General features: G+C 40.0%; 1 protein-coding gene across 4 annotated transcripts in view; it reads right to left on the bottom strand.

Moving 5' to 3' along the window:
* mapkap1 (MAPK associated protein 1) overlaps positions 1-24,446 on the bottom strand; it is a 244,578-nt gene that overhangs the window by 40,868 nt on the left and 179,264 nt on the right. For 3 of the 4 annotated variants that reach the window (XM_055659816.1, XM_055659815.1, XM_055659818.1), the window contains 2 exons: positions 23,897-24,004; positions 5,861-6,001 (listed from right to left, as the gene is read on the bottom strand). In XM_055659816.1, coding sequence (XP_055515791.1) covers positions 5,861-6,001; positions 23,897-24,004 — 249 coding nt within the window. The remainder of the gene's footprint in view (positions 1-5,860; positions 6,002-23,896; positions 24,005-24,446) is intronic. The other variant, XM_055659817.1, reaches the window with a different exon arrangement.

Genomic DNA, 24,446 nt, shown 5'->3' with positions numbered 1-24,446 from the left:
ATGTTGTAATAAAAGAAAAAATCACATTTTAAACTTACTGTAATCAGTCTAAGAAAAAAAATATAAACAATTGTTTCGACTTGACAAAGCCCCTGAAAATTGCTAGCTAAAAAGAAAATACATCTAAAATTTATTCAATGGTCCAAAAGCTCCAGAAACCACAGAAGCAGTCAATATTGTTAATGTACCTTGTTAATTTGATGGGATTTGTCAGGTAACTCCACTGGAAAATTATATAAAACTGTTCCAGATGAACAGATGATAGTGACATGAATTAAACTGATAGAACAATACCAGAATATAAACCAGAAATGACACCTAAAGTGGCTGTTGATTTATTGCCATCCTGAGTTTGGTTCTGGGCTTCCATGTATATTAGTGCTACAAATCTGGGTCCATTTAGCAGCGAGATGCTCGTACATACATCACTAGCTCCTGCTCCAAGCCAAGGTCATTCCCTATTGCATCAATCTTTTCAGCAAAGGCTACTCCGCCACAGCTTGTTTTTACCGATTCGAGCTTGGTAATGTTTTGGGGGTGGTGGGGGGGGGGGGGGGGGGGGGGGGGCAGAAAGGGTGGAAGAAAGAGGCTTTCTCTACTATTACTTCCTGAATCATTTAACATTTTATTTTAAAGACTATATAATCAACGAACAGATTTAAAGCAGCTCACCTAATGCTTTTAGTAAAAAATAAATGTACATGAATAGCTAAATCCTCTTCCCATCCTGCAACATGTAGTGTGCAATTAAAGATATATAAAAGGTGAAAAACTAAGCAATAATGGATTTAAATCACTCTGCATCTTAACATGGCAGAAATTACCAAGATGTTGCCCATTGTAATTCACAATTCCAGCTTGTATTAACATTTCTGTACAGTCAGCAACAAAATGGCATAAGCCCAAAATATTTTTTTATTTTGATATTCTCAATTTTTGTTAATCACAATTAACTTCCATTTTTATGGGAGACAAAAATACTTTGCATTAATTAAATTGAACGGATGTACTGGATGTTTGCCAAATTTCAGGTTACTTTTTCCTCCGAGCACGAATAGCAGCTTCTAAGTTTATGTTGCAAAAGGTTAGATGTCGTCCAAGGTACTTCTGGATTTCAAACACAGGAATACCAAGTTTTATCCAGGTAAATTATGGATTTCCCACTTTCCACAGTTAAGATTATTTTCTCCTTTGTCATATGAAAGTGTATTTTTTTTTAAAACAGAAGAAATGTCAAGGAACAGCTGAAGTCCAATATAAACACAAACCTGTTGTGACCTGGAAGGTAGTCAACATTTTTCCATGGGGATGGTCTACTTTAATTCATGTTTAATTTTTATGAGGGAAATACCATTGTGAAAACAAAGAAATGTAATGAGTTTAAAATAATACCTCCTCCTGGGTAATGTGGAATAAGGCAGAGTGGTGCAGTGGGGCCACTTCGATTTTGTGAGAGCAGCGAAATTCTGTCGCGTCTGAGGCTCCGGCCACAACAGTTTTCAGAGCTCAAAGGCTTTACATCATAATCTTGTGCGTTTTTACGGATAGCAAGGGATGATAGTTGGGATGTGGATTTCAGAGGGATGGCTTGGAGGTGGTAGGGCGAGGACTGGATTACAGGGGGAACGTAGGCTAGACTGGACAGAGAGCATAGGAAGATGGATCAGGTTGGAGGCAACCAAGGATTGGACTGGGCTGGTGTTAGCACAGGATTGGCCAAGGAAAGATGTTGTTCCTTTAATGTAGAAGGCTACCTCAACACCAACAATAGCCTAGTTTGTCCGGTTGTCAGTGGGCTGCGTCTATATAGGACGATTTTGTGCAATAGGCATCAAAACTGATTGGTACATGATTTAATATCTCTATACACAATTAATAGCCTCTATTGGACTGTGCAAGATTCACCCACAAATTTAAGGAAGTGTACAAAGCACCTGCTTGAAGTTAATATTTGGGTTCCTAATACATATGCTAAGGGATAGAAATTCCAGGCGATTGTCTTGCTCTGATATAATAAAAACTTGCATTTGAATACTTATGTTTAAAAAAGGTTTCATTGCTGTTGGTCTTATCGGTGAACATGGCAGGAAATGTACACAGAACCAAATATTGCAAAGCATAATGTCTTAACATGCTCCGCCAATCTTTATGATCTTTTTCTGCCAAGCGAGTAAATGGGCCTTGCCGTAACATTTTATCTGACTAACTGCAGTTTGGACAATGCAGACACACGTTAGCACCATATTTAAAGCTTGCAGAGGGTGTTCTCCAACCGTGAGGTGGAGTGTTACACCATGATCCTCTGCTTTGTGAAACTGCAGTAAAGGATTTGCGGTTGTGACGACACTTTGTAACAAAATGATCAAGTTTATCCAGGCTTCATTAGGACTCCAAAATTGTCAGCAAATTACTGGAAATTACCTGGAGCAAATGTGTAAATTCTCTGCCTACTGTGGGCAACTTAAATTCTGCTTGCATCCTCGAACTATACTCTTTAACCAATGATAAATCTTACCATCTGGCTTTGGAGCAAAAACAGCATTAAACATTTCTAAGTATTATTGGAACTGTCTTTGCAAATTAAAGTGGTTATTGGCAACAGATATAAATCCCAAATTTATAAGTGGTGTGCAGATTTGCCGACAATGATGGGACAGAGGGCGAGGTCTCCCACGCTGATGCCATTTAAACAGCAGGCAGCAGAGGGATGGTGCACACACACCGTCATTGCTCATGTCCCGGGCGTACTGACAGATTCGAGATGCTGTCAGTTCTCTCCACCACGGGCTCCCCATGGAGCTCAGCCTTGCTGAGATTCTGAGCATCATGCTTGGGGATATCACCTTTGAGATCAGCGCCAAAGATCCTGCCGATTTCAGAGGAGATCGCAGGGCTGCGTTTTATCTTTTTGTTCAATTTTATCTAAGTTATGTTTTAGATCTCTCTGAATGTCAGCAAACATCGAAAAACTTTTGCAATCATAGACATTTTACAGCCGTCAATGATGAATGGAGCCTCTCTGGTTGGCAGAGCTTTAAGGGCATGAAGTGCTGGAGTAACTCAGCGGGTCAGACAGCATCTCTGGAGAACATGGGGAGGTGATGTTTTGGGTCAGCCTGAAAAAGGGCCCTGACCCAAAAATTCACCTACCCACCTTTCCCCCAGAAATGATGCCTAACCCACTGAGTTATTCCAACACTTTTGTCTTTTTTTGTAAACCAACATCTGCAGTTCCTGTTATCTCTCAAGCTTTAATGGCAGTTGGGGCCCTATCAAAAAAGGTAATGCTGGGGTCCAGATGTACCTGCAATGCTCTGTAGCTTTTGGCTTGGCCTGGATGTAGAAGACCCAAGTACAGGTGTGAAACTACTTTGGGCAGGTGAGCAAGCTCAGCAGGATCCAACACATCATCTTGTTTTAGTGAGAGGTTATTTGGTACAATATACTTCATATAATCCTAAAAGTAGACCAGAGAAAGCGATTTTCCTGTACATTAATTTCATTGTGCTCATCAGCATCTTCCAATAGGACATGTTCACATTAATCATAACCTTCCATAACGCACAGAATTAAAATATGACTGAAAACTCACATTCATAAGCACACTGAAAGGTGCATTAACCCCTGAAAGCAACCCTCATGGGTCAGTCCTCTCAGTGCTGAGCAAGTTGAACCATTTGTTTCACCTAACAGCTCCACACCCCTCCTATCATTTATCTTCAGTGATAAGGAATGACCTTTTCAAGCTCTCTATTCTGACAGCTTCCAGATGCAGAGGGGCCAAGGAAATTCTCCAAGAAACAAACTAACAGCAACTGACAAAAAACAGGGTGGGCTTCACAGAAGCTTGGCATGCAATATACTCACCAAAATAACCAAACGCTTCGCAGCAGCTACAAATTCAAGTAGGATATTATGCAATAATAATTGTGCATAATATTGAAAGTACTGGAATATTTAGAAAAGTATCCTTCTATACAATTGTGATTAAACAACAGCCACCTTAACATTAGAGTTACAGATTTAATTTTAAAATTCTCTTATCTCTTTAATTATTCTTTTCAAATTTCCTCTCAAACTGTGGTTAATATGGAAAATTATTTTGATTTAACAACTACTTATGGTAATGCATTTCATATTCCAATGTTACTACGTATGACATTCATGAATGACACCGAATATAAAAACAATTTTATATCGAAGCATCAACATTTTGTTGATTGATCAGATAAGGTTGCTTATAGTAACGAGCCAAATATAACTGCAATTTGAATATTTTAGAATTTTGCATAATATCATATCAATATCATATCAATTCCAAGATGAAGAAATGCAGATGGAAACTATATTTGTTATCTCCCTCGTTTCATATTAACTTTAATGGAGCAGAGCTACGATTGAGGTGCATAAAGTTTGATTGATTAAACTGATTGAATGATACAACATAGAAACAGGCCCTTTGGCCCACTGGGTCCATACGGACTATCGATCACCCATTCACTAGTTCGATGTTAACCCATTTTCTCATCTACTCCTTTACACAACAGGTGCAATCTGCAGTGGCTAATTAATCTATAAACCTTCCGTCTTTGGGAGGTGGAGAAAACCGGAACACCCGTAGGAAATCCATCCAGTCACAGCGAGAATGTGTAAAATCCACACAGATATGGTACCCGAGGTCAGGACCGACACCAGGTCTCTTGCGCTGTGAGGCAGCAGCTCTACAAGCTGCACCACCATGCCGCCATTAATAAACAACGAAGAAATACTGCCTTCACTGATATAAATTTCTAATTTCCAATATAATATCTGACAAATTCTTCCTGCTTGAGCAAATTGCAAGAGATAGCCTACAAGGGCGGAATTCTGAATCAGAAATATTTGAGGCATCAGAGGAAAGGCTCTTACTCCCAAAAAAAGAAACATTTCTTGTTTAGAACTTTCATTAAATCTGTATGAGAACTTCAGATGGCAATTATTTGTGATTATATTTATTTAAATTCAATGGACTCGTACAGGGATACTGTTAATCTATAAATTGTGAGAACTCTAATTCTGCTCAAAAGAACCCTCACAGGTTTGTTTCCCTTTCCTCAATGGCACAATGTCAATTTAATTCAATTAAATGCATTAGCAAAATTAGTATTGGTTTATTCTCGCATGAACTGAGATAGTGAAAAACCCAGTTTGCGTGCTATCCAGTCGTATTGTACCATGAGTACAATCATGCCATACACAAGTACAATGCAAAAAAAAAAAATGACAAGAGTGCAGAAAATACTACACCATTATAACTTTACAGTTACAAAGAAAGCGCAGATTAAAAAATGTGCAAGGGCTACAATGAGGTAGGTTGGGAGATCGGGACATCACCCTTAACTTATGAGAGAACAGTTTTGTCATCCAACAAAACTAGTGAAGAAGTAGCCCCTTATTCTGATGGTACGTGATTTCAAGCTTTGTCTTGAAAATAAGATATTGCTTGATTCTAGTATATTATATACCTCACTGGATAAAGGACACCACAAAACACATTGTAGGGCAAGGAAGATGCCACACTTATAAATTCAGCTCCGATTAACACGTCAGTTTAGTTATATGCTAAAATATTATGGCAGCCTTCCTTTGGAAACAATACTTTCTGCACCAATTTGAATAATTAGTTCTTTGTGTTCCATTACAATTAATGTAATTGGTGCCTACAATATTACCGACCATTAAAGAATTATTTTGAAAATGAGCGATTTGAAGCAAAGTGCAATTTACTTCAGGTAATTATTTTTTAAATCTAATTTTTGCACTGTTTGAAGTCATTTGGCAAGCATAAAAAGGCTGTTTTCCCCCAAGTAATAACAATTACCTAATTGAACATCAGTGGTGAATCGGAGCTTGTGAACGATGCTGACTTTGTAAGACTTGTAGCGATGGCTGCTCAGAATGTCCTGTACCGTTGTGATCTCCAGAGGCGGCTCATCCTCTGAACTCTCTTCTCCTCTCGAACCTACAGATCGAGAAAAGTAACACACGTGTGAGACATCCCATTTTGCAAAACAAATTTCAACCACTTGCTTAAAATTAAAACCCTATTTAAAACTATATACAATGAGAATTAAATAAAAATAAAATAAAATCAGTTTGGCAAAATAAGCCAACCACTAATTAATACTTGATTCATTTCACAGATATGAACTCTAATCAGCAAACATCAAAGTTAAATTCCTATATTGTGGCGGCACCAGGTGGCAACCCAAGGGCACAACGAACTATCGGCTCTAGAGGGCGGCATCTTGGTGTGGGAGGCGCTAGTCACGGGGTCGGTACCAGAGTTGGTATTTCAGGCCGGGCACCGCCGTGACCTTGGAGTAGGGAGCTGTATTGGAGCGAATAGACACGTCTAGTGCACGCAACTCGTGTCCGACTAGCTTTTGGCTGGATTCCTTCGCGTCCTCGGCACAATATAGACTTAACATCCCCGAGACCGATTCTTATGTATTCACATCAAACTTTGGTGTTATGTTCCAGCGAACTCTTATCATTTCCAATTTTGAGACATCTCTCTCCAAGTACAGGGAAAGATTTCTGACCTCTTGTTCAGGTGTGAAACGGCTGCCCGTTTTAGAAAATGCAGAGTTTTCATTTCCTCGGATTTCAAAACCCAGCAGGTTTGACAACTGACAATTGATGTGCAGAAATCCAGTTGTGTGTCTCGGCGGGTGGTTAAACAATCTGCTTCTGTGCCTGTGTCGGCCCAGTTACTGAGGTCTTCTCCCATTTTATTGTTTTGCTATCAACTTTCAGGCATCTGCAAATTTTTTTGCTTTTGGGCTGAACAAATCATTTTATCGAAAAATGACAAAAGTTTTTATAAGATGTCACAAAGTTCTGCTTGAATGTTTCTATGTTTCTAAGAACAGGAGTAAAGCCACTGGATGAACCCCATATTATGAGAACATCTCTGGTAAGAAGAAACACCTACTGGTTGAACCCCACTCTAACTTGTACACCCCAGTGACATCACCCGCCCGAGTAGAAGCCAAACTTCCTCTATCGCTTCCTAAAGGATAATCTCGCCATCTCTAAATCCATGAAAAAAACAAATCAATGTTGTGACAATTCAAGAAGAGTGTACTTTTACTCGGGTACAGAGGCAGAGGATGGACAATCTACACCAGAAATAAGGCCCGATAATTTGGTTTTACAAGCACCACGCACAATATCTTCATCAAAATGATTAAATTAATAAATCCATGAGCAACCAACGCATAACTGAATGACATAGAAATAGATTCAAGCAAAAAGCACTAGTAGCATTGAAATCAAAAGAATCAAAGGAAGACCCAGCACCCAAAGCAAGCTTCAGTGGGAGAAGCCATTGGTGGCCAGTGTTAAATATGCACTAAGGTATCACCTACATTTTGCACTTGACTCCTGTTCACATCCAATGAAGTCAATGAAACTTAATCTTGTGGGATTCTTACAACCATTGGCCAAGGTATTCTGCATTTATCGCCAGTTATCAAAGATGAATTTTGATTTAAGTTCCTTCCAGTAGCTGGAGCTCATTTGTAATATATTTCCAACAAAATAAAGAGGAGACACAAGGAGCTGCAGATGCTGGAATCCTGAGCAAAACACAAAACACTCAGCGTGTCAGGCAGCTTCAGTGGAGGGAATGGACAGGCAACCCAACAAAATAAATCTCTCTTCACCTTGTATGGTTACCATGCTTTCAAATACTACCACCTTTGTTTAAACTCTTGTTAGGACAAGGTTGGACAAACGTAGATTGCTTTCTGAGGAGCGGAGGCTGGGGGAGAACCGACAGAAGTTGCCAAGTTTTCATGTTAATGCTTCACCCCCTTCTTTTAGTCAGTTAAAGGTCTCAATTTGTTTGTTCTCTGCATGATGCTGCTTGCTTTGAATCTACACCCTCTTAATGTTCTGCTTCAGTATACTCCCACGGGCATGTGCCAATTTCAATCACTTTGCCCAGAAGGACAACCTTCACATTCAGGTCTGATTGCAAGTGCTGGAAAGCCAACTCCCTGTGGAAACATCTTTGCTAAAAGTTGTTTCAGATGTTCATTTCCAGTTGCAATTTCAAACCTTGTCAACAATGACTACTCTTCTTTGATAGTCGGATGTCTAAGGCCATGAATTGCAACTTCTAGATTTTAGACTTTAGAGATGCAGCTCTGAAACAGATCCTTCAGCCCACTGACTGCGCCGACACACTATCCTACACACTAGGTGACAATTTACAATTTTACTATCGCCAATTGACCTACAAACCTGTAGGTCTTTGGAGTGTGGGAAGAAACCAGAGCACCCGGAGAAAACCCATGTGGTCACAGGGAGAACGTACAACCTCTGTACAGACAGCACCCATAGGCGGGATGGAACTTGGGTCTCTGGCGCTGTGAGGCAGCAACTCTACCGCTGCGCCACCGTGCCACCCTTCTACTATTGGCTAAGAACAGCTGAGTGAATCAGTGATGAGACCCAGGACCCTTCTGCCGATAACAGTTCAGTAACAAAGAAATCTGTTTTCTGACATACACAGAATGCACACTGCTCTAATAGGCTGATCATAAAATTGAATTCCTATGGAGTTCAATGGAACAGAACTGTGGAAGCACAATATGCAGACACTAATGCTTGCTTTGAAGAATACATTTGAAGCCCAGCATCTCTGAACTGTTGGGATGGAAAATACTCTTGTTTGCACAGAAAAGGACACCTGTTAGTTCTTATTTTGTTCCAAAGTGAAGATTAAAGAATGCAGTATTTGTACTGTCACCATCAAGCATCCGTAAGCTACTGCAATCAGTCTGTTGTACAAGAAAATGGTGATGTAGCATTGTGACTTCAACCTGGTCTCATGCAGACAAACTGTCTTGAATCACAATAGATGTACTAGTCATTTTTACAACAACTACCATTGAAGTCTGAGAGAGACATTTTATAAATGCTAATTAGAGGTCAGTTTGTGATGCGAATTCGTGGAATTAGTGAAGGGATGTTCAATTCCCTACAGGTTTTATCATTTCCGTAGACTTTTTACGTCTGGGTTGAAGTTAAAACTAATACCTCTAATCTAGTCTGTAGAAGGGTCCAGACCAGAAACATCACCTACCTATGTTCTCCGGGGATGTTGCCTGACCCGCTGAGTTACTCCATCACTTTGTCTCTTCTCCTCTCATCCAATTGTTAAGTTATAAATGCACCAAAAATAGACGTTGTTACAACCCGACTTAATGTAGTATCTCAAATTTTACAAAGTCTCAAGCTCTACCACAGAAGCATCAAACTAGTTAGTATTTCCGCTGACTGTTTCGCACGCTAAAAAGCTTTTAATTGTACCTCGGTACACGTGACAATAAACTAAACTCAACTTAAACTGAATGCAACACCAACCCACCGGTTGGTTTTCAGTGGTTGCAAAAAAATGATCCCAGTTGGCATGCTGGCTTTCTTGTTAAGGGTGGCAGCGAGGTTTTGCAGAAATTTTTGGGACAATGACATTTTCGTGCAGATGACCATGGAACATCTAACTGGAGAGTTTTGGAAGCTTCTTACAGAACAAAAGAAATGCAGCAGAGCAAAGATTGTAAAAGGAATTACAGAGCTCAGAGACGCGACTGCTACTGGTGGAGTGAATACATTAGTGCATGGTCAGCAGGTACGTACAAATGTTCAAGGAAGAAAACGGCGACTCTTCTGGACCAACAAGATTATTTAAATTTTCTTTATCAGGTTATTTTTTTAAAGCCCATCATTCATCTACATCAACTATTATTATGTCGTCTGCATTTTCTACAAGGTTTTCCTTAACTTTAGACGAGGCAAAAAAAAGCTAATGCTGGAAACCTTTGGCTAGTCAGGCTGTTATGTGGAAGGAGAAATGGTCAATTTCTCGGGCCTGTGGTTCTTCGTCAGAACTGGGAAAGAGACTGGGGTGCAAGCAGGTTTTCAGTAGGAGGGGGTTGTGTTGCGCAGAACAAAGGGATAAGATGAGTCAAAATGATTTCATGGGGCTAGTTATCAGGACATTATGTTATATGCCCCTGCATTGATAATGGTATGGTGGTGGGACGTGCTACACATGTTGGAGAGAAGGTTATGTCGGGCATGAGGTAAGAAAACAGTCCAAAATTGAATCATTTTCATTAATCTCCCCAATGTTGAAGTCTCTCTGGTTAGCACTCAATTTGTAGCTGCCCAATGCACCCCAATTAACTTGCATCCTCAGCTGTGAGAGACATGTGTGGGGACACGTACATAAGTGTTAGGAGCAGACTTAGGTCATTTGGCTCATCAAGTCTACTACGCCATTCAATCGTGGCTGATCTATCTTTTCCTCTCAACCCCATTCTCCTGCCTTCTCCCCATAACCATTGACAATAAGAAAATCCCAAGAGTCACACCACCACCACAGGTGGGTAGAAAGGAAGATAGACACAAAAAGCTGGAGTAACTCAGCATATCAGACAGCATCTCTGGAGAAAAGGAATAGGTGATGTTTCTGGTTGAGACCCTTCTTCAGACTGAGAGTCGGGGAAAGGGAACCGAGAGATATAGACGGTGATGTAGAGATATAGAAAGGAACCCTGGTTTAGGCATCCGGCAAAAAAAAAATATCTAACGCAATTCATTTTGCATTTTAACTCCTACAGCAGCCTAGTAAATTACTGCCGGCTCTTTCAATTTGACAAGCACTTCGTGTAGTCAGGTGGTGTAAATGATATTTCAAGTGCACACTTGATATACTTATATATTAAGTCTCCATTGTGTTTAACAAATGAAACTGCTTAAAAAGAAACACACTTTTGCATAAGGTTTTCCCAAATGAAAAAAAAAGTCATAGGTAATCGATCACTTAGTCATCAAGAAAGCCTACATAACAGGAAGCAAGTTGCTTTCACTCCAAGTGTGACATTTCCTGGCGCTGGGCTGTCGGCTGCAGCAAGTATTAAAAGCCTGCTGTCACTTGCTGTGAATTATACATTATTTGAATCCTTGGCATTTCATCTATTTTTCACTCTGAAATGAAATCAAGCATATGCTACGCCATAGCAGGCAAAGAATGTAAATGTTAACACCTGTACCGTACATCATAGGAAGAATAGCCCTCAAGTATTAAAAAAATCCATAACAGTAACTAAATCCATGTTGAACTTGGTATAGTGTCCTGCTACAACAATCACATATCACCTGCATAAATAACCACACGATTCCAAAGGTTTAAAACATCTACAGTAAACTGATACATTAAACCCTCCATAAAGCAAGATGCTACAATAAAAAGAGTACAGAGCACTCAATAAGTTAACTGAAGAACAGTAAATTCTGCACACGCTAATCTTAAAAAGGTCCATGCATATCCACTGTGGTGCAGCAGGCATCATTCTTGCCTCCAAATCAGGGACATCTTGTTGATAATTCAGGGACATCTTGGAGCCAATTGACTGCAGATGCTGGAATCTGGAGCTCCAACAATATGTGGCAGAACTCAGAGAGGATCAGAACAATGACCAGACTCAGGATCAGCTTCTGTTATCAGTCTTCTGAGTGGTCCTTCAGAACACCTTCTGTGAAAACATCTTCATAAGCTCATCAGTTATAGGAGCAGAATTAGGCCATTTGATATATTCTTCCTCATCCCCTTTCTAAACGTACGCCCTTTTATTCTGAGGCTCTGACCTCTGGTGCTGGACAAATCTTTTGTCTTTCGCTCTGTTCAACCATTTGCCTATCAAACCTCCCACCTCACCTATACCCACCCATCAGATGCCAAGCTTAGTTGTGCCCCTCATCTCTTCCCACTTCACCCCCTCACTACAATCAGTCTGAAGTTGGGTACTGCCCCAAAACATCACCTACCTATGTTCTCCAGAGATGCTGCCTGACCCGCTGAGTTACTTCTGCACTTTGGGTCCTTCGGTAAGCTAAAGTACTGTTCCATTCACCTCTACCTCATTGTGAACATTGAACATTGTCTAAAGAACTGATAGGCTACAATGTGTAGGAAAGAGTTTTGAATGAAGTGCAGTTGGGGTCCATTGCAGGTGTGGGTCAGTCAGGTTTCAGTCTGAAGAAGAGTCTCAACCCGAAACGTTACCCATTCCTTCTCTTCAGAGATGCTGCCTGTTCCGCTGAGTTACTCCAGCATTTTGTGTCTACCTCTGATGCGCTACAATGCTGAGAACTATATTCGGCAGCCTTCACCACTTTTTGCAATTTTCTTTGATTCTGGGCATTTGAATTGCTGAACCAGGCCATGATGCAACCAGTTAATATGCTCTCGCCTGTACACCTGTAGAAGTTCAAGAGAGTATTCATCGACATTCCAAATGTCCTCAGTCTTCGAAGGAAGTAGAGGCATTGATGTGGTTTCTTTACAATTGCATCAATGTGCTGGGTCCAGAATAGATCTTCAGGAATATGCACGCCCAGGAATTTTAAATTATAAATCCCTTGGATTTGTGGATCCTCGCCTTCGTCTTCTAAAGTCAATAATCAGTTTCATGGTTTTAGAGCATGGTGCCGACTGGCACCATTTGGTCAGTCAATCAATCACCCTCCTATACTCTGACTCGTCATATTCTGTAATTCGCCCAACAACTGCGATTTTGTTGGCAAATTTGAAGGAGTAGTTGTAAATGTGTCTGGTTACACAGCCATGGGTATAGAGTGAATAGAGCAGAGGGCTGAACACACAGCCTTGAGGGGCTCCTGTGCTGATGGTTTTCGAGGAGGAAGTCTTGCTACCAATTAGGACAGATTGTGTTCTGTTGAGGAGGGAGTCTGAAAGCACTCTGAATCTATAAACTAAAAGAGAGGGAAAGTAAGAATGACACGAGAACTTTTTTTAAATAAAGTGTCCTGTTGGAATCTGGAATGTACTGCCTGCCACTCTGGTGAAGGCAGATTCCTTTGTGGCCCTCTTGAGGGAACTGGGTAAATACATGGTGGAGAAAAATTGGAAAGGCTCCTGAACGAGGGAGTTGCTCTGGTGAAGAGCTGGTACAGGCACGATGGGCCAAACGGCCACCTTGTGTGCTGCAATGATTCGGTCTGAAGCATTGCTGCATGTTCCAAGTGCAGTAAATTATAAACATTACATCTTGTTAATATACTTTGAAAGCAGCTTTTATTGTGCGCTAATAAAACCCTAATTAGTACAGTTCTAACTTTGAAAGCAGCCTGCCCAACATCGTTAGAACACTCAAAATGTAGTCTTAATTGTCGACAACCTAAGACTTGAAGCTTTCCAGTGTATTTTCGACAGAATTGAAGTATGGTGGGGCAATCAAGACAGAAATGTGATGCGTCAACTGCAACTGCGAGCCAGGGTCAGCTGCCCTCATGCAAGATTAATGTTTGTAAATACAGGTGCACCATAACACTATCGATTCCGCAAGAATACGTAGTATTAGAGTCTCTTACAGAACTTGAGTTCATGCTGCATTTATCATACAGAATCTCTCAGTGATGGTTTGGTAATCAAGGGTAGTGCATGCAACCATCAGCCATCCACTCAAATACACACTGGGGATTTGCTAGAGTCACATTTTTCTGCAATTGTTATTAGTGGAAGATTGCCAGCTTGTCTCCTAGGGACCTCAAGGTTCAATCAACAGTTTTAGCAAACCGTATTACAAAAATTGTTCTTCACGCCAAATTGTAAAGTGTGTATACACAAAGTACGAGAAAACTGGTTAATAGCATCAATACAATTTCCTTTTATTCACCAATATGAAATAAAATAAGCTACCTCTCATGTATCAGCCTGGTGTTATTTCTATTTATCTGTGCAGAGCAGACTTTGTAGCTTGAGAGGTTTTTGTGGTATTACTAGAAATACCTTCTAAATCACAAAGCCACGTGACGACCAGAAGTCGGACGGGGGCCCGTGATGACACGGTTTCCTTTCGTCATTTATTCACCGTTTTAAAGATACTAAAACTGTGACAGAATGGAGCAAAAAAAATCCCCACAGAAAATATTTTATCTAAATCATTTGTAACTGGGCCAAAATCGGGCTGGTGACAAATGTACAGGACACACTGGAAAAAAAAAATTTTTTTTTTTGTTACCTGGCAATTAAAGGTTGGGATGGTTTTTTTGATGAAAGTGTTATTTCATTACAAATTACTGTTGTTGGAAAGTCAAACAAACTACCTGCCCTTTGAAACACAAGCAAATCTCATTTGTCGACTACATTTAGATTAGTTTTTCATATACACCAGGGTGCAACGAGTTTCTTTGTTCGCATGAAACTCAAGAGTAAACACTGTACATACATACGCTGTACAACATTAAATAAAATGCCATGCAAAACATGACAACGGTGCAAAGGAATGCAGTGTGAAGTAGTGGGGAAAATATAATATAACTGAATGAGGCAGATAGTCAGAGAGTACACAGCAGCATCTCCAGTGATGGGGTGTGAAAGAGTTGACTGGTTGAGGACTTTGATAGTAGTGGGATATAAGCTGGTCTTAAGTCTGGACATCCAGCCTTTCAAGCTTCTGTATCTTCTCCCAGAAGGTGGGAGAGAGAAAAGGGAATGGCCAGGATGGCTGGTTTCCTTGGCGATACTTGCAGCCTTCCAGATGCAACCCACTGTGAAGATGGACTGGATGGAAGGTAGTGAGATCCTGTGATGGACAGAGAATCGCCATTCTCTACAGGCTCAAGCCGTCAAGAGAAGGCCAGTTGCCGTGCTAGTCTGAGATGCATCCTGTCGGGATACTTCCTGTGACACACATGTGCAAGATTAAGATTTCTTGTGAACATGCCGATTCTTCTCAATTGCCAAAGTACATATGCTAAGGACTTTTCTTAGTCACCGCCTCAGTGGGATGGGACCAGGTTAGGTTGCTGGTATATGGATACCTCGGAACTTGAAACAGTGGCAATCTCTTTAGCAGCTCCATTGAAGAGGATCGGATTGTGGTCACCCTTTCACCAGCTTGGTCGACAACCAACTATTCCATTTTGCTGATGCTAAGGGCTAGGTTGTTGTCATGACACTGTGACACAAAGTTTTTGATCTCTTTCCTGTACTTCATTTATGTTTTTGATTCAGCAGACAACAGAAGTATCATTGGCAAACTTGAAGATTGTGTTGGCATTGATACTTGGTCACACAGTATGTACAGAGAGCAGAGCAGAGCAAGGGACAGAGCAGAGCAGAGCAGAGCAGAGCAGAGCAGAACAGAGCAGAACAGAGCAGAACAGAGCAGAACAGAGCAGAACAGAGCAGAGCAGAGCAGAGCAAGGGACTGAGCACACAACCCTCAGGGCACCAGTTTTGAGTAGAAAAATGGTAGGACCAATACTAACCAACTGAGGCAAGAGAATTAGGAAGTCCAGAAGCCAGCTATAGATGGAGCGCCCATGGCTATGATCCAGAAGTTTAGGGATGAGATTTGGTATTGTGATGTTGAAGGCAGAACTATAGTAAATGAATAGCATTGTATAGCGCCTATGGGAGATGGCATCCTGCCTAGGCCTATTTTATCAGTGTGCAAATTGCAGTCTAGGAAAACAGAGCTCTCACATTTTAGGCCACAATACATCTGATGGATGTGAACCTTGGGAGAAAAAAAAATGCAGAAATGATTTCATCTTTTTCAGGCAGATATTGCAAGAAATATATGCTCCGAGACATCAGTAATAGATGCAGCAATGCAGAAGTGCCAAGTCAAACACACACAATGCAAACTTTCTTGGGTACAACCCATAAATGTCTCGAAGTAACCCTCAGTTGCCTTTAGACAACCTCATTCATTTAGTAATGAGGTTTTAAATTTTCCAAAATGTCAAGTGACTGACCACAATGGCATGAGCTAAAGGATCGGTTACATTTACTCCGATGACTTACTATTTGATTCATCAACCTAGATGCAAAGCAATTAACATCTCACGGGTGCTCAGGATAGATTTTGTTTTTAACAGATTACTTGCTGACAATACTGCCTCAGCCAAAACATTGGTGGTGATGGGAAGGGTATACAATACTCAGTCTCCTGTACAACAGTGGTTCACAAAACATCCCAGCTAAAGCACAGAGTAAAGTGCAAGAAACTTCTTCTAATTTAAGAAGGCTAATTCTCCTTTGACTATTTTTAGGCAGTTGTGACAAATCACCTCTCGTTCAGACGATTCAAAGCTTGTAGTATATTCATAAAAGCAATGGATATTGAATAAGGAGTTACAAATACTATACTGAGCAACAAATAAAATGCTGGAGGAACTCAGAAGGTCAGGCAGCATCTGTGCAGAGAAATGGACAGGCAACGTTTTGGGTCAGCAGGACCTTTCTTCAGATTTCAAGACTCCATCGTCTGCAGCTACCAGGCTCCACAGATAATAGTTGCTGGGCAAAAAGCAGACCGGAAAAAAAGCTGATGGTAAATGAATTTAATTTTCTCCACTCGTCTCAGATATTGCCCCAGGAAAGAACAAATAATCTGCAGATTGTTTGATTTAGTGCAAGAATTGAAGGTATGGAACTGAGAGGATGCTGAATCATGAGGTACGACACAATGCTTTCTCCTCCTCTTCATCCATGTGGCCTTCACCCGTACAGGTTCACAATTGGAAACTTCAGAATCACAGACCTCATTAGCATCAGCTGCCAATGCAGTGAACCAGAAACTTCTGAAGTAATTGAAACAATGTTGTCCATCAATCAGCAAAATCAACAGTCAACCAATTGATACTACACAGCTCCATCAACAGCGAAGCTGGAAACAGCTTGGCTGATGTGCAGTTGATTGCTTTTGGAAAGCATGAAATTCAACAACTTGCTCACCGTTCCCTAAAGTGCTTTCATACAGCACGAAAACAGGCCCTTTGGCCCAACTTATCCATGCCAACCAAAATGTTCACTGAGATTGGCCCATTTGCCCAGGTTTGACCCACATCTCTCTAAACCTTTCTTATCCATATACCCGTCCAAGTGTATTGTAAATGTTGCTATTGTACCTGCCTCAATCACTTTCTCTCTTAGCTCATTCCATGTACCCAACACACTTTGCAAAAATTTGTCGCTCAGGTCATTACTATATATTTTTCTGTCACGTTAAACGATGCTCGCTAATTTTTGATTCCCAAACACTGCAAAAAGACCGTGTATTACCTTTTTCTACGCCCTCATGATTTATACGATCACCCCTCAATCTCCTGCACCCGAAGGAATAAAGCTCCAGCCTGCACAACCTCTCCTTACAACTCAGTTACTATTTCTGCAATATAATTAGAGGCAAGCTGCACTTTGTGCAAAAGGTCCCTGATGGTATGTCCTGTGCTACACTGTTTTAGATACAGATTTTCTTCCTTTAGTTTAGATCATGGCTTGCTCATCTGGAGATGAGATCAATGAATAAGGACAAATAACTTCTTCCTATACACTTGCAGAGTTCCATAACCAAGTTGAACAGTTCTTGGGAACACAAATGATATTTTAGGTTTTGGTGTGTCCGAGCAGTGTATGTAAATGTTCTAAGTCCATAGGACTAAATCCATTTATATTAAATTTGCTCACGGCATATTAGTTGTGGACACTGGGCCAAGTCAGCTGTGTTGATTAGTTTGTGCTGAACTCTAGCAGTGGTAGGAAAGGAATAAAAGGAAGAGGATTGCCTTTTCTGGGCATTGCTCGACTGTCCAAACAACCTTGAACATTGAACACGGCAAAGGCCATATTTAGATTTACAGATCAGCTCTATGAATACATCAGAAGCTATCAAAATTGGTCACCTCAACTGGATTTCTCTGTAGCACACAAAAGATTCCTACTTAAGATTGTCATAAATAAAATCACATATCTGTAGTAAAAGAGTTTTAGGATGAGAGCATTGCTTTTAAACTCATGCACCCTGACAATATCACTTTGCCTTCAATGGTGACCCCTTAGTTGACTAATCAAGAACCTGACTATACACTTTGATATATTAACCTATTTCTTCTTAACATCCCCTTGAATGTCACAAGCCCATAACCTTTAAAGTACTTACTAAAGTAGAATTAGAAAACAACAAGTCTTCAATTACAGAAACTACCATCAAATATTATAAATCAATTGTTTATATTTCAGTACCAACAGTGCTGTTAGAGGCTGCACTCGTCTTTATCTGATCCCACTGTTTGTTGGGAGTCTAAATGTAAAGAGCTGACATATTTATACCTTTGTTTTCAGCAGAAGCAAGTTATTTAATGTGCAACTGAGAAAACAAGTGTTATTTATCTTGAACATTCCCAAACTTGCAACCTCTATCACAAGGGACAATTGAGCAGGGATGCACTGTTTCCTCACTGTTCCTGTATTAGATTATCACTGGGTCTAAAATCTACAACTCCTTGCCCAATACCAACTACATGAGGACCTCCACAGCAGTTCAAGACTGAAGCTCACCCCACATCTTGTCAAGGGCAATTAAGGATGGCCAAGCAATCCGGTACTGCCCATGCCCTGCCAATGTGGAAATCCAGGCCGTCTGAGATACCTGGACCTAACCACACCAGCAATTGTGGCAAAGGAGCCAATGCAGCTGGAGCTTGCTGGGAGTAAATTCACATCCAAAGAAAATAGAAATAATTTCAGCAGATTAAGTGCTTGGAGGCTGGACAAAGATTATTGGCAACTCCCGCATATGGTTATGCCACCCTAGTCATCCTATGATTTTCCCTGATCCCATCCTTGTATCCCTGTCATTAGCACATCTTCCCCATCTGACAATGGCCCATTATGGACTCTGGTCCATTGTGGACTCCACACCTCCTAGGTCATCTGTTGCCGGCCTTGTCTATCTTTCAGTCTGAGGAAGTGTACCGACCCGACATGTCACCTACTCCTTTTCTCCGGAGATCCTGCCTGACCTGCTGTGTTGCTCCAGCATTTTGTATCTATCTTCGGTATACACCAGCATCTGCAGTTCCTTCCGACACATTATTGGTAACCTCTTATGTTTTAAATTGTCTCAAAGACTTAGGGAGTCTTTAACTTAAATTAAATCAAAAGCACATGCCATCACCTCATGCCAATGACTTACTTCTTTCAGTACATTTGTTTGGAAGTGAATGTCAGAAAGGAGTTTGGTAAAGATTAACACTCACAGATTATTATTATCCCTTCACTAACTTTTCTGGGAAAGTACATTTCTAAACGATGTACAATTATCCTACAAGAAAATAGCACAAGCAATTTTCCAATAGATCTTCACATAAATGAACACAAAGTGCTGGAGTAACTGAGTGGGCCAGGCAGCATCTCTTGAGGATATGAATATGTCACTTTTTGGGTCGGAACACTTCTTCAGTCTAAACTGTCCCAACTTGAAAAATCCTCCAGAGATGCTGCCTGACCCGTTGAGTTACTCTAGCATGTTGTGTTTGATATGTCAAATTAAAAGTTTGCATTTTTATAACAATTAACTAGAATCAGTATTTATTCCCAAGTAGCATCACAGCTGCCCCAAAACATGACTTAACTGGAACATTACTATACTTTTGACACTTGAGACCTGATGTCAATGTGGTGATTTTTTGCAATAACCATTGAGCTGAATATGCACTTCTGTGGATAAGATTTTTTTCATTGTGCATCAAATATCAGTCATGAATTGGAGCTTTATAAACAAGTTAAATGAAGAATACTGCCCCCACATTAATTCAGTTACATTACTGCAATTGAATTACTATAATGATACACAACAATTACCTGCAATTAAACTAACTGCCCATTCCAACTTCCTAACGAAATTTACTGTATGAACTGAGCTTTCATTGGATCCAATGAAGTCTCACAACCAATGTCAATAAATTAACACTAATTTGTTTTGAATGCCAGTAATCAAATTATGTCAGAACCTTGCAGAAGCAAAAGGTACGCTTTCAGGGCCGAGACATCTGTGGTCTTTTTAACCAGGCTGGAATTTTAACTGTTCTGCTCATTTAACCAAAACCTCTGGGCATATTTAAACATCAGAATTCCTAAAAATGTTCATGTTGAAATCCCTGTTCAACATTTGACTTATAGCTAGCTGGCTCTAATAAAGAGACTAAGATGGCAATGGATTGTCTGAATTCTTTGAGCTAAAACCTACGCCTCACAGTATTTGCACTTTATGTGTCAACAAACCAAACAGTTTAAGGTGACCTCCACTGGTCAGTGTCATTGAGTTCTGCTCCATTGAGGGTTGAGCCCCAACTGTATTTTCACTGCTGATTAGCATCAGCCAAAGCATGAACTGGTTTCCAATATTATTAATGCATCCTAACCTCATCCTCCAAAAACAAGTAACATTTCACACATCTGTATGTTATTAGGAGAAACGCAGCATGCCAATTTATAAAAGACAGTCTTTAAAAATATGCACTTTGATGCAGGCATTGTGAAATTCAACCATGTAACAATTCCAATATTCTCAGTTAACTTTGGCTGAACCTTCCAAATAGTCATTGGGTTAATTGTCACCCGATTTCATTGATCTGGTCATTTACAACATTTGGTATTTCAGTCTAACAATTTAGATCTAGGTTAAATATAGATTTGACAGTGAGATAAAAAATAGTGTGGTTCTCCTGGGGAGCTGGCAGCACGAGAGGGGCTGAGGGAAAGGTGCTCCTGATCATTAAAGGTTCAAGTAGAACAAATAACGCCGCCAGCGGTTGGAAGTTAATAAGCAGAGGGCACAAATTTCAAGGGCCTGGAACAGAAGTATCTATGTGTTTAGAAATTCTATTCATCCAGCAAGTACTTGTGGTTTTGAAAATGTGGTAGTTAGAGCACGTGAAAAAAATTCAATAGAAGCCAATATGGAAAGGAGACTGGACAGATATCTGAGGGAAAAATTGCATGAAAATGGGAGGACGGTTGCGTGGTGGTAGAGTTGCTGCCTTACAGCGCTAGAGACCCAGGTTCTATCTTGACTACGAGTGCTGTCTGTGCGCATTTTGCAAATTCTCCCTGTGTGCGAGTGGATTTTCTCCGGATGCACCGGTTTCTTCCCACACTCTAAAAATGTACAGGTTTGTAGGTTAATTGGCTTCGATAAAAATTGAAAAATTGTCCCTAGTGTGTCGGATAGTGCTAGTGTACGGGGATCACTGGTCGGCGCAGACTCGATGGGCTGAAGGGCCTGTTTCCGCGCAGTATATCGAAACTAAAGTAAATATGGGACTAAAGACCGAGTCAGATCAGATAAAGAGTCAAGAAAATTCTGTAATAATTTTATGAACCTCCCAATTCCTCAAGCTTAATCTTTTTCACATTTCCTAATCTACTTTTCAGGCTTGTCATTTTTTGTCTACTTGCTTTCTAAAGCACTTCTGAAGCATCACAATTTCCACAAACCATGTCAAACCATGTCCAAAGACAAACATTTATTTCTGTTCAATACTTCACTGCACGACTGGGCTCTACTGAACACAGTTTTTATGTTCATGTATTACTTCATTTCTTAGCATCAGTTTGTTTGTATGACTGCATAATTGATTTAATCCTGATATGACCGGCTGACCTATGAATTTCTCATCATCACGATCGCATTGATTTCATGATCCATTTTATTTATGTGCATTAGGAACAAGACTACTCCAAGCACTCGCCCTTTAATCTTTGTAAAACTTCACTTAGCTTCCCCATTCATCCATTTTGTTCTTGCACCTCTCTGGAGTATCCACGGTTCACTCCTTCTCTTGCCGTAACTTGTTCAACCCCGATTCCATGCACCTTTCAATTTAATTAGCAATCTTTCAGATGGTACCTACAAAGCTTTCAAAAAGACTAAATGCATTGCTTTACAATACCATCCATCTGCAAAAGCCTCAAGTAAGGAGGAAACTTGTCAAGCTAAACCGAGCTCATCTAACCTTGTTGTTGGCAGTTTCTTATGTCGCTAACATGTCAAATAGTAAATAAAAAGGAAAATTTAGAGGCTCTGCAAGGAGAATTAAACAGTACGTGATAATTTTCGGCTTTTCTAACAATTTCTCCATCCTTCCCTCAAGGGAATTTAGTCTTCTATTTGGCAAGACTGGTATCTCCAGCTGAGATCAAATAATTCGCATTGTAAGGAATGTCAAGCAATATACGAACCAGCAGACTTCTCTTGTAACTTGAGTTGAGAACTGCACAAGTTTCCAAACAAGTTTGTTAAATGATAATGACTTGCAATTTGGAGTGTTGCCAATAATTCATCAGATTTAATAATTTGAGCTAAAGGAATGATTTGAAAACCATACAATTTACTAGTCTGAAGGAGGGTCTTGACTTGAAATGTCACCTATTCCTTTTCTTCTAAGATGCTGCCTGATCCGCTGAGTTACTCCAGCATTGTATGTCTATCTTCAATATAAACCAGCAGGTGCAGTTCCTTCCTACATAATTTACTTTAATAGACTGGACTATTGCATGCTCTTTAATCACAAAGCAAGCAAACACAAATGAAATGAAAAGCTTTGCTGAATTTACCAAATAGTTTTCAACTCTGAAAAATAAATAAAAATGCGCTACATCATTAGTAAAGCAAATATATTAACAATCAACTTTAAAATGCTGTTGAATTGTAAAATATGGCCAATTATACACTCCAGAATTCTGGCGAGTTAAAATATTGATCATAGTGTTTCAACATTTTGACATCACATTCTATATTGATTAAAAAACAAGATGGTGTTGCATGAAACAAAACAAATTCTATTTTACAATAAACCACAAAAATATTGAAAATTTGCAACATGTTTTCTTTATAGAAAGTGGGTGCCAGAGGCCTAGGCATTTCTGAAAGGGCACCCCTAACTAGCCTTAAAGTTGTTTCTTCATTTTAAGAGGGATGCTAGCTTCCACCACATGCCTGGACACAAATCACAAATATGATGGAAACAAAGAACTGTAGATGCTGGTTTATACCAAAGATAGACACTAAGGGCTGGAGTAACTCAGCGGGTCAGGCAGCATCTCTGGAAAAGGATGGGTGACAACAGAAACAAATTATTTTCTCTGAAAGTGCTGCAAACGTAAGGGCCTGTCCCACTGTATGAGGTAAATCAAGAGTTCTCCCGAGTTTTGCCCTGATTCGAACTCGGAGAATATCCGTAGCTGGTCCGTAGGAGTTTGTGAATGTCCCGTAGTGGCTCGTACGAGTAACGGCAGGTACTCGGGAAATCCGGAAAACTCGTGACGTTTTTTCAACACTGTGAAACGTGTCCACGAGTAAAAAAATACTTGTGATGAAAAACATTGCTGCTTTTTACCCGTACGAGTCGCTGTACCATTATGAGATCAAAACCAGACAAGACAAGATTAATTCTTTGCAACATTTAAGTTTTAGAATGATTACCAACACAAAAATCCACCAACAACTCAAAATATAAAAAATCTCGGGCATCGAACACATCTTTCTGAAAAATCAACAACACATTCCTCAATCGTCTTTTTCCAACTAAACACGTAATTCTGGCTGTTCCAAGGTAAAATTATTCAGATAGCAAGTTGCAACCACAATTTCCACTTCAAATGTTCAAAATCAGTGCAAGAGAGTTTAGAAGTAAGCATGCTGACATATCACTTCGGAGCACAAGTTGCTAAAACTATAATTATTGAATGCTGAAATAAGTGAGAAACACAGACTCTGTTTCCACTTAAATGAGCTTCCATATTTTCCCCTCCCTTGTTGTAAAATAATGTTCTTTCGGTAATTATGGCAGCCTCACATATATTATCAATGACACTAAAACCTGCCATCCATTTAGCAGATCTATATGCAAATACACATATTTTTAAAAATATTAAACCATTTCAAACATGCATATTTCCAATTGGTATTTTGCTTATACATTTATTTTGAAGATCATTTGTCAAAAGTTAAAAGGTCAAACTTACTGTACTCTCTGACCAGACAGAATTCCAAAGTGCTCTGACTCTCTAAGGTACGATCTAAATCTACAGCTACGTTAGGTTCATTTTGCTTCTCAAGCCGATATTGATGTTCTGAAAAGAAAAAAAGGCCAGCAAATAATGTGAATGAGAAACTTGCATCCTAATTGTGAAGCAACTTCAGTTAAATAATTCAAAGACTCGGGTTTATATTTCATTTCTCTTTCGCCCACATGCCAGAGCAACAAAACAAGAGCCACGAACCAATAAATGCATCAACCATTATTTCACAAAAACCGGAGCAATTTGTATTTTGTCGTCCCAGGCCCAAAAAAAGTAAATGGTTCTGGGTATAAAAGGTTAAATAAATAGGGAACATTAATATAAATGACATTTCTTCTGCAGTGTAGAGCCATTTGAAGCAGCCCGCTTTCAATGCAAAAGCAGTTTCAGACACAAGGAATTATGTGTTTAAGAAGGAACTGCAGATGCTGGAAAATCGAAGGTACACAAAAAAGCTGGAGAAACTCAGTGGGTGCAGCAGCATCTATGGAGC

Source organism: Leucoraja erinacea, chromosome 31 (genome assembly GCF_028641065.1).
Source record: "Leucoraja erinacea ecotype New England chromosome 31, Leri_hhj_1, whole genome shotgun sequence".
Taxonomy (NCBI): Eukaryota; Metazoa; Chordata; class Chondrichthyes; order Rajiformes; family Rajidae; genus Leucoraja; species Leucoraja erinaceus.
This window is presented reverse-complemented; position numbering and strand designations above follow the sequence as displayed.